Here is a 12,001-nt window from a genome sequence, read left to right as displayed (position 1 = left end):
TACTTTTGGTCGAATTTACCTCCAAACCCCATTCTCGATTATGCTCCTCTAGAATATTTAATCAGGCTGGTAAAGTATTTTTTGATGTCTGAGAAAAGCACGATGTCATCAGGAAATAATAATAGATGTATTCTAGGTTTATCCTCACCAAGCCATGTCCCTCGAAGGCCACTCCTTTCTATTTTTCCAGCAAGTTCATTTATATATAATGAGAACAACAATGGGCTTAAAATACATCCTTGCTTCAAACCAACTGTACTGTCAAAATACTCGGAACATTATTGATCAACTCTGACACATGCCTGTACACACTTATAAATTGCCTTTATGGCATTTAAAATTTTCCATTTACTCCCTTCATCTCCAACAACCTCAGAAATTAACCTCTGTTCACAAAATGCCTTTGAAAATCAATGAAATGTCCTGGGGACATTGTGCTCACCTGGGAATCATTTAGTTGCAGATGAAATGACATATAGATGTTAAGTTGACTTTTAGATATTACAAAATGTGGCACTGTCAATGACACTTTAGATTCTGACCTCCGTTAACTTTATAAAGTAGGTCACAATTGACCTAAATTGGGTCAACTTGTACAGATACCCAATAGGTGTCTCCATATAAAATTTGAAGAATCTCAGACAAAAACTGGTGAAACGTATCAACTTCAGTGGAATTTTAGAGTTTCTGTCTAATTCTAGAGTCATGGCCAAGATGTAATATGTTCTATGTCAATCTTGATCATATCGATCAATGATGCACCTTTGATGATCACACAGTGAAGGTTTCTTGATATAACTGACATTGAATTTTATGAACTGACCTACCTGAGTTTTTGTGAATATGTACAGATGCCCATTAGGCGTCTACATATCAATTTCGAAAAGTCTAGGACAATTAATGACGAAATGTTCGCTGAAATTTTAGAGTTTGACCTCTGTGACCTTCAAAAGTAGGTTAAATCAAAAACCTGTATATTATGTCATGTAGTCTTATCAGAAGTATTGACAGTAAGAATTCCATGGTTCTAGCTATCAACGTTCATGAGATATTGACAAAAAAAGGTTTTCAAGATGGTCGCCTGGAGCCCAGAAAGCAAGGCCTACCCAGGGACGGACGGACAGACGGATGTGGTTAAAACCATTGACATCAGTGGATGGGGAATCTTTCTAGGAGAGGAATGATACCAAGATCACCTGATTTAGTTGGGTAGTTTTTGTTTAAGAGCCTATTTTGTGAAGCATTCGCGCATAGGAAAAATCTAACTGTGCCGGTAAATTGAACTTAGTAAGTAGGTGGATTAAATGTTGGGTAATAATACTGAAATGAGATAATGTTGACAAGATTCGGAATGACCATTTGCAACTGAGTAATGGTCGTGTAAGCATGGCCAGGCCACAGCACACCACTGAGATGTAACCTACAACAGAAGAATTCTGTTTTTCTACATTAAACCTGGCCAAGGGACTCCAACCTTGCTTCACAAAAATGTCTTTACTGCAAAAACTGCGGAATCGTAATCGGTCGATTTTGGTATCAATCTTCTTCTAGAAAGATTTCCTATCCACTGGTATCAATGGTTTTAACCCCCTGGTAGTGGAAGTATACGGTTGAATATTCAGCTAAATTCTTTATTGGATTCAGTGTGATTATCAATAGGCCTGACATTCCTTTTTATGACTCTAGTGACTTTCTGAGGATTGGATTCAAAACTATTATAAAAACTTGGTGTGTGCTAGATTGGTTGTGTGGGAACTTGCTAATTTTAGAACACTTCTAAAGTCTCTTTGAACCATGCAGGTCATTCTTCAGTTTTCAGGAAGCTCCTGAACTGTATATTGGTGCGGTGCCCCTCATACTAGTATCCGAGCGTTGCTGCTGCTTGAAGCTGTAATAGATTGTTGTTCCTGGCATTGGTGCCGCTGTGCTATTATAGCATGTTTCCTAGAGTCGGGGGCCTTGTCGGGGGTTCCGAAGACCCCAACCGTGGATGTGTTCGATGGTTCATCCGTATACGTTGTACCTTCATGTTTCCTATTATGATTTTGCCACTATATTTCGTAACCCAGTTCCATTGAACTTTCTTTATTCTGGAGGATTCAACCTGAACACTACTGGTACATTGTTTTGAACGCTGGTTTGCCTGATCCAAATATTGAAAGGAGGTGGTTTTTCTAGTTTGCTTTCATAGATATATTCATGTATAATCATACATAATTTCTGTTAATACAGTGGAACCCCGGTAACACGACCACTCATGGGACCGTTGTCAGAGTGGTCGTGTTACCGGGGTGGTCGTGTTAGCGAGGTTGGGAATCCCCAGACAAAATACATGATTATTTTTCCCGCCAAAATTGCCGACTGCATGGCGTGTGTACGCTGTACTACCATAGCAACGCTGCCTGATTGAGATGATGCACGCTCCAAAGTTTTGTTATCATGCCTCGCAAGAACAATTCGTCGATAAAATTACATGTTACATTCTCAGAATGAGTTAGAAAAGGTAATTTTGTAACTCATTTTATCCACAAAGTTTCATTATCTGCCCGACGTGACGCATTTGCGGGCAATTTGCTGAATCATCCTCCATGTACCCGACTGTTTGTGACGATTGAAGTAAACTTGTCGTATGATTCCACCTGAGAAGATGAGTTGAGTAATGCTACAGTTTTAATCAAGTCTATTTTCAGTCAAAATATTTAAAGAAATATAAAATGATACTGTAGTAAATCAACCAAGTTCTCCATATCATAAAACATTCAAACGTCTCGCAAGCTTGTTATTGTCATAAGTGTGGTCTTCAAACTACCCGCCGTTTATTATAAGTTCATATGCAAATCACGCAAATCACATGATTTTGCTACTGCTGAGTGCGCATGTCTGGTACTGAACTGGCTCAGTAATGAAAACAAACCATGAAAACGTTCGAAAAGGAAAGTTTATTTATTCATTTACACTTATACAATTGATCATACCTGCAAAATCACATTGTATTTTTTTTGTTTTCATATGTATTCCCATGGCCACTGTCCCCGTCTCAACAAAGCTTGGCAGCGAGGTGCTAATTGCTATGCCGCGGTCGCGACCGATTACGGCAATTAGGCCTGGTGGTCGGGTTAGCGGGGTTGATTTTCAGTTTGGGACCGGCCAAGCCAGTGGTCGCGGTCGGGGTGGTCGTCTTAGCGGGGGTCTCTTAATGGTAATTAGAGAGGAAACCATTCGGGACCGGAGAATCGTGGTCGCGTTGGCGGGGTGGTCGCGTTACTGAGGTGGTCGCCAACCGGGGTTCCACTGTAATTACTTTATTCTAGCTTGGTGTGTTTTCAGTTCTTGATCAGGAGGTACAAAGGATTTGGTTGCACTTTGTCACACCATCTTCAATTGCACACGTGTTAAATGCTGCATTTGATGAGCACAATGCAGAAATCATTAAAGTGAACTTGTCCCTGTATTCTTTTTATGACAAAATACTAAACTTATAACCACCATGTTATATCGTTCTGTGTAACACAGCAATGAGCTTCTCCCTGGCTTGCCATGTTATCTCTACCCTTACACTGAACTCGGGATGCATTGTAAACTAAAGCTGGGACACAATGAATCATTTTGATGAGTCTAATGGGAACACAAAGAATTCGGTGAAGAGATATCAAATCTCCCCCTGGAAAAAGCGTCCGGATCCATTTTGTTCTTCGACGGATTATGGTGTGTGGTTTCATAGAGGCCATGAACACCATAAGCTCAGAGAAGAAAGTGCACAGGACCAGAAGAATCCATACATTCTATCCTGGATTTTTTTTACTTCTAAATCTGGATCACATGACGTACTAGACACAAAGAAATGGTGGCATGGAAACTGCATGATGAGCATTAAAGTTTGCTTATCTTCGCAGTAACAGGCCTACTGGTTCATCAAAATCGAACTACTTAAGGCCAAGGCCCCCTAAATACTCGGGCCTATGTGACATGTAGACATAGGCTTTATACACCATCCTGCAATATTGACTGGTTGCACTAATTTATGTAAGGCTAGGTGTGCATATACAAGCGAGCTGATGCATCCATGGTGTTATTAAGAAGTCTCATCCAAGAACTCTTGTCTGAGAGGGACTGCAACTGGTTTGTTATTTAAGGGACAGTACACCTACCTCATGAAATGCTGTCAACAATTAACATATACAGTACCATACCATCTAATAGCACAACCATGGAGCCACTTCATGCAGAACTTAATATCAAAGTGAAATTTCTCCCTGTATTCAAGTTTAAACTTATTCATTCAATTACTAGTCAAGCGAAGATTATAACTGAACACCATGTAATATTGTTCTGTGTTACAGCAACTTTTTTAATGACGGCAATTGCCGCCATCCTCTCTTGCTACTGCCCTATAGAGAATAACTTTTCCATAGATTTATTTCTATTTCCCAGTGTAAAATCAGTACAGCATTTAAGAGATGACATGCAGTTGAAGTACATGTAAATAGCTAAGATACTAAGTAGTAACATGCAGTATAAATTCAGTTGTTGGTGTCAAAGAGAAAGCTTCGCTAAAAAGCTAATTACTCCATGGGGCTTCAATCAACTGTGATATGTGGTCTCAAGTCAGACGGGTAACTCTATCCACATTGGGCAATCAGGAAAGGAGAGTCCGGGGCCTTCTAGCACGTGGCTTTGATATTGTATCGTTGTAAACACAGAGATGTAGAAGGCTTGATATTCTTACTAACTCTAATTTATTGTAAAACAACATAGTAATATATAAAGTACATACAACAAGATAATTGGTTAAGACATATAAAGAAGTAGATGGTGATTGGTTAGTGGCCTGAATGGCATTATGAGTGACAGGTCATGCAAACAAGGTGAGTCAGCTGCCTAAGGCAAGCTGCATGGTTGGTGATCGCAACATTCTCCCAAGGGAAAGAATAAATTCGAAGGATTTAACTTGACAAAGAGATAATCAATCAAAGGAAAAATGTTAAGTGGCGTAAGTTATTCTCAGAACAGTAGCATATAAACCGGATGAAGACAATTCAAGACAAAGATAAAAAGGCACTAATAAGTTGAACCCAGCAGGTTACGTGGGAGTGAATAAACGGATCCAGTTACTAAGTTTACAACTTCTAAAGATTCATTCAACAAGTTAATTAACTCAAGCATGCATTGTAAACAAGTTCCATATGTAGCAAACAAAGTATTCATCATCCTAAGTCCTAGTACAAACAAGGTTGCGTTGCACTTTAAAGATCAAAGGGGAAACAGCGTTTCCTATGTATCAAGAAATTCTAAAGATATCCGGTCAGTTGTCCGTGAAATAATTGAAAGATTGCGTTGTGTTATTTTATACCGTAATCCAAAGTACCAGTTTGAAGAAAGTAACCAGATTAAGTTCCTAGTCTAAAAATCAAACAAGTAAAATACATGGCTAAAGCAAGATTAACTGTGAGCAGGAAGTGCAATTATCTGCAAGTCTGTTCACAAGATTAGACAAGTAAATGAACATGTGAAAGCATCTAATATTGAATGCGTGAATATTTGAGTCAAAGTTAAATTCGATTGAAAATGGTAACTAAACTACCGACGTAAGATTATACTGAAGTACGGTCATGATTACTTGACCTTAGTCAAAGTTATACAAATTGTCTCACTCGATAAACCAACAATATGGTGAACGAATGAAATTCAAGGCAAGTTAAATGTATATTCAAATTCAAAGTATGCATTAATGTGAAATCTTTAACGAAGCAATATATATGAACGATTAATCCAATGACTAACATATATTCAATTGTCTATAAGAATGACGATTCATGATTATGCATACAGTTGCAAGAATTCTCCGAAAAGAAGCGCATAATATATAAGTAGAGTGTCAGTTCCACAACAGTAAGTGTGCAGTCTCTTAGTTAAGTAAGTCCTTTGCCCAGTCTTTGATTTTGTTCTGAGCCTTGAGAGCAGATTTACGCTTTGGCCTCGCATTATCGCGGGCGTCATTGTTAGTGTCTTGCGCAATTGGACCGGCAGGGGGTTTAGTCGGTGTTTCGTTGTCATCAGGCGCATTAAACATGGTTGAGTTCACCTCCAGGGGGTACAGTTTCGCGATCGGGCGGTTCAGTTGACCAGATTTTGTTTTTAAATCAACAGATCTAATTAGTCTGTCGCGACCGGGGTACACCTTTGTGATCACCCCAAGATTCCGTCTAGTGCGTGGGACAGAAGAGTTCTCAATCTGAACAACGTCGCCAACTGATACGATATTATGTGTTATACCCTTGCCACTGATACGGTCATTTTCGCGCAGAGAGGAAAGATATTCTGAAGTCCATCTTTTCCAGAAATCAGCTTGTAACTTTCCAAGACGAATGTTATGGTTTCTTAGATCCTGTGGTTGGCCAAATGTTGGATCGTCAAGTTCATCTGTATCCACGTCGTACGGCAGTGCCGTTATAGAATGTCCCATCAGAAAGTGGGATGGTGACAGTGGTGACACATCAACATCCTCAGAAATATATGTCAGCGGGCGGTCGTTCAGGCCTGCTTCCACTTCGATTAACAGCGTATTGAGTTCATCAACTGACACAAAGGCCCGACCAAGCACTTTTTTGAGTGACGTTTTTGTTAGTCCGATGAGTCTCTCCCAAAACCCACCCCACCAGGGAGCACGTTTGGGAATGTTAATCCATTGTACTCTACGGTCTGCCAAGTACCTTTTGACTGAACGGGATTTAAACAGTTCTGTTAGTTCGTTTGCTGCTGCCAAATAAGTAGACCCATTATCCGATACCATTTTGCTTGGGAGCGAACGTCTGGCAACGAATCTCCGGAAAGCTCTGATAAATGTTTCAGATGACATGTCCAGCACTAATTCTAGATGAATTGCGCGCGTGACTGCACACGTGAACAGGCAAATGTATGCCTTCGTCTCCCTTGTACCATCTTTGACGAACAGGGCTCCAGTGAAATCCACGCCTGTAACCGTAAATGAATGGGCTTCCAGTAAACGGAACGATTGTAGTGGAGCAGGAATCGGTTTCCTGTATGGTTTGCCATATATGAACTTACATATGACGCATGTTCGTAGAAGAGTTTTCACAGTGACGCGGATCTGTGTGATCCAATATCTGTATCGAATATAAGTGATTGTGGATTGTAGTCCTGAATGGTTTTTTTTGGCGTGGCAGTCAAGAACGATAAGAGCTGCAAGTCGGCTTTTCGGTGGAATCAAGATGGGAAACTTCATGCTGTATCGCATGGGTGCATTATGGAGTCGGCCTCCTACTCGCAAAATGCCATCATTGTCAATGAAGAGCCATAATTGACGCGCAAGAGTTCCCAGTGTCTCTGCTTTCATTTTGAGGTTCTTCATTTCCTCTCTGTAGTAAAACACTTGAGTGTCTTTGATCCATCTTTGTTCCGCCTCATTTATTTCACTAGCATTTAACTCCGCATGCAGGCGATTTTCCTTCTTACTTTTGAGGTTGTTGATGAATCGCAGCACGAGAGCGCTGAGGCGTAAGAGCCGCCGCAAAGAACTATATCGCTCAGAGTCAAGAATGTTCATTATCCCGCAAGGCACAGCGGGCTGGCACGCGACATTGTTGACATTTACAGTGTTAATTGCTTCCTCGTTAGCGATGGCAGCAAGTACTGTTTGCACATCAGGTTGACCTATTTCGCGCGTTGGCCAATCTCCGGTTTTCAGCCAATCCGGTCCGGTCCACCACAGATTGTTTTCAGAGAGGTTTTCAGCAGATACTCCACGTGAGACCAGGTCTGCGGGGTTTGCATCGGTGGGGCAGTACCGGAATTCGGTGATGACGTCACAAGCTTTGATTTCCGTGATTCGATTTTGTACAAAACACGGCAGTTTTTTGTCACTGCTGAGCCAATGTAACACAATCTGGCTGTCTGACCATAACATTGACCCTGTTATAGCCAGTTGTTCCTTCAAACTGTCAGTGACGAAGTTGAGCAGTCGTGCGCCTAGTAAGGCTGCCATGAGTTCTGCGCGTGGAATTGTTAGTGTTTTTACAGGAGTCACCCTGGCCTTTGACATAACAATAGACACAGTGTTTGTGTTGACTTGACGTAGGTAAACAACACATCCGTAAGCTCCGGCACTGGCATCACAAAACACGTGCAGTTGGTATGGTGCGTCAGTTTGCATGGAGCTGAAGTATGGTCTTGGTACAGTAATGGCAGTTGCGGCCAACAGATCCTGATTAAGATTAATCCATTCATTATGTAGCTCTTCAGACATGGGTTCATCCCACTGAAGATTTTCGCGCCAGAGTTTTTGGATGAACATTTTGGCACGAATGTGCGTTGGAGCAAAGAATCCCAGGGGGTCGTAAATCCCGGCAGTAATCTTTAAACACTCGCGTTTTGTCAATGTTTTATCATTGTCCGTGGAGCGTGCGTGTTTATCTGGATATGCTAATTCGTCTGTATTGGTATTCCAAGTTATCCCCAATACATTGGTTTCCGGATCGGAGTTAGCGCGGTTTTCGTTTTGTGCAATGTTACGTAGTTCCACTGAGTTGGTAGCCCATTCCCGTAAGTTGAATCTGGCGTCTTTTGTGAGCATGTTTGCCTCGTGATAGTAATTCACTAAATCCTCTACTGTTTCTGCCCCGCTGATGATGTTGTCGACGTATGTATTCTTGCTAATGTCCTGTGATACGGGGCTCGCGTTCATCTCTAGATGGTGCTTCACAGTTGCATTCAGTATGAACGGTGAGCAGACTGCTCCAAACAGTATGGCTTTGAATTGGAAAACGGTGAAGGGAGATTCGGGGTCATCGGGATCGCTTAGCCATAGGAATTTGGTCCACTGTTGGTCACTTTCGTCCAATCCGATGTGTAGAAAGGCCTTCTCCAGATCTGCTGATAATCCAAATTTCTGAGTCCTAAAACGCAGAAGAATGGCGGCTAAGTCATTGAGTAGAGGGGGCCCGGCGTCCAAACAATCGTTGAGACTGTTTCCGTTCGCTGTTTTGCACGAGCAATCATATACCACCCTTATTGGTGTTGTTTCTGAGTCCTTTTTGACGGGGTGGTGTGGAAGATAATGTCCTTGGTGGAAATCGTCCTCTTCTACAATATCAACAAAACCTCTGTTAACTTGATCATGGATGATGCGATGATATACTTTCCTCAGGTAAGGTGTTAAGCGGCGAACCATGTTTCGGGTCCGGGCTCGGCAAACGTTGTAGTTTGTTGGGAGTGGCGGATGGTCCTCTCTCCATGGTAGTTTGGCAATATATCGGTTGTCTTCCTTGCGTAAATGGGTTTCGGTGTAATCTTCATACGTAATGTCCTTTGTCGTAGTTTTGTCCGTTATTCCAATGCTTTCAATGTCCCAGAATTTTTCGAGTTGGGTGGCGACTGATACGTTCATGACATTCGTGGAAAACACTGAAGCGGTAACTGTGGGGTTTGGACCTGATAGCAAATATCCAAGCTTGGATGACACAGCAATAGGGCCTTTGCCCCGAACAATGTGATTTCCCAAAATATTCCAAAACTGATCGGCTCCAATTAGGAGGGCAATTTCGAATGTATCCATGTAAGTTGGCGGGTGTGCAAGCGCTAGGTTACGTAGATGAGGCAAGTTAGCAACATCCGGATTTACTAGATTCTGCATGGGCGTAGTGATTTGCGGCACAACAAGAGCGCGTACAGTGATTTCCCCAGAATTTTCCCGATCGTGGAGGACAACATAAACGATCGGAAGCGACTGCACCCCTGCCGGTGAACTCGCGCCGAAGGTACTGACACACATATTTTCGTTTCCAATCGGATTTAAGTCGAGCTTCCGTGCGATACTCTCCGTTATGAAAGTACGCTGCGATCCTTCGTCGAATAGTACTGTTCCACGTAGTGAAGAATTTCCAGCGTAGAGTTGTGTCACCGCAGTTTTTAGTAAAACAGGGTGGCGGCCGTCTCCGTTTGAAGTGAAGAGCTGGTGTGTTTCCTGCTGTTGTTTCCCTCGCTTGTCTTCTGGGTTGCTGGTTCGTGGTTGCTCATCATGGCGCTTGTTGTTATCCTTGTGGCGATTAGACTTATCCTTTTGGGTCTGGCTCAGACAGAGGGAAGTGTGGTGTTTTCCGCTACAATCTCGGCAGCGAAAGACTGACTGGCAGTCGTAGTTTGTATGGCGTTTAGAAAAACAGTTTGTACAAAGTTTGTCCCGTTTTACGATTGCATTCCGTTCCTTTTTCGAAGTGACAGTAGTGCAATGTCCAGATTTGTGGCCCTGTTGCTTACAGAACACGCAGGGATACGGGCGGTGAAAGTATGGCATCGTTTTCTTGGTTGTGGTAAAGAATGCTGCAGTTGCCGGCGGGTTGTCGTCAAGAACGAGGGAATCAATTGCGTCTGCAGCCTGAATGGAGTCGATTTCGTGGCGGATAGCTTTCCGTAATTTATCAAGTGTCCACTCACCCTCAGTGTCATCATCTCGTGCGAGTTGTCTTCTCATGGTTGCGGGAAGCTTTTCCTGGATGATGGGTACAAGAAGATCACCATAGGAGTCTTCTTTCTTTCCAAGTGCGTTTAATCCACGTGTGTATGATTCGATGGAATCATAGAACTGAGTCAAACTAGAAAGGGTGCCCGATGGACAATCTAGTTTCCAAAGGGCCTTCATGTAGGCGGCACACACCTTTTGTTTTTGTCCATAGCGTTTCGACAGGAGTTCTACGGCGTGAGCGTAGTTGTCATTGGTGAGGGGTAGACCCTCCACTACACGTGCGGCTTCATCTTTCAAATGCGCTTTAAGATATTGAAACTTTTGAACAGTCCAAAGTAGTGTCTCGATCTACTGCCGCGTCGAAACTGTCCTTAAATGACTGCCACTTCAGGATATCACCGGTGAACGGTGCCAAAGACAGTTTCGGTAGGTTTACCTTCCTGGTAAAGTTCGGTGGACGTGCTGCTGTGGCACCTGTTGTGAGCGGTTCGGTTTTCGGTTGCTGTTCTATAAAATGTTCGTAGGTGGCAAGTTTCTCGCTTACCTCGATTTGATAATCGTCGGCTTCGGTGAGAAGGCGATCGAAGTCATCATCGTTTGCCGCTGCATTGGCTAGATCCTCATCCAAGGTTTCAATAGTTTTAATCCGTTGTCGAATGTTCTTTATTGTCTGTTGTAGCAGACGTATGTCCGGAGTTTCCTCTTCGGTCAGTATCGTATCCGCCTATGCGAAAAGTTTATTAGTTTGTGACTTCTGATTGTCAGTATTTCGATCCTGGTCACGGCACCAACAATGTGGTCTCAAGTCAGACGGGTAACTCTATCCACATTGGGCAATCAGGAAAGGAGAGTCCGGGGCCTTCTAGCACGTGGCTTTGATATTGTATCGTTGTAAACACAGAGATGTAGAAGGCTTGATATTCTTACTAACTCTAATTTATTGTAAAACAACATAGTAATATATAAAGTACATACAACACGATAATTGGTTAAGACATATAAAGAAGTAGATGGTGATTGGTTAGTGGCCTGAATGGCATTGTGAGTGACAGGTCATGCAAACAAGGTGAGTCAGCTGCCTAAGGCAAGCTGCATGGTTGGTGATCGCAACATGATATGCAATTCGAAAAAAAAACACGCTATTGCAGAACGCAACTGTGCTTGCCAGTCCACAGTACGCCTGTTTAAAAGTGCAGGTAATTATGACATAAAAGTGTCGTAATCACTTAAAGATAATAACAAATAGAGAAAAGGAGCCAGCAAATACTTAATTCGGTCGGAAAATCCACTCTCATATCGCATGAGTAGGGTAAAAGTGAGAGTTCTAACCCAACCTACATTTGACTGACATCCCTTTCAGTCAAATCCCAGTCAACACGTTTCACAAATTTCCTCACCCTTTCCAGTCAAATCCTAGTCAAACAAAACTCAGTCAAATTCCAGTCATTACGTCACACAACTTCTCTCATTTTGATAAATTTTCATTAATTTTTCCCTCAGTCAAATCTCAGTCAACACGTTTCT

General features: G+C 42.3%; 1 protein-coding gene across 1 annotated transcript; it reads right to left on the bottom strand.

The window, feature by feature from the left end:
• Positions 1-5,905: 5,905 nt before the first annotated feature.
• On the bottom strand, positions 5,906-10,654 carry LOC135483687 (uncharacterized). Its single transcript, XM_064764717.1, has one exon. The coding sequence runs from the start codon at positions 10,652-10,654 to the stop codon at positions 5,906-5,908; it is 4,749 nt and encodes a 1,582-aa protein (XP_064620787.1).
• Positions 10,655-12,001: the final 1,347 nt, after the last annotated feature.

This window comes from Lineus longissimus, chromosome 1 (genome assembly GCF_910592395.1).
Source record: "Lineus longissimus chromosome 1, tnLinLong1.2, whole genome shotgun sequence".
In the NCBI taxonomy this organism is placed as follows: Eukaryota; Metazoa; Nemertea; class Pilidiophora; order Heteronemertea; family Lineidae; genus Lineus; species Lineus longissimus.
The sequence above is the reverse complement of the archived record's forward strand: the minus strand, read 5'-3'. Positions and strand labels throughout refer to the sequence as shown.

Bases quoted from the DNA above. Each gene is read 5' to 3' on its own strand.
- LOC135483687 (XM_064764717.1), bottom strand. From the start codon at position 10,654: ATGAAGGCCCTTTGGAAACTAGATTGTCCATCGGGCACCCTTTCTAGT.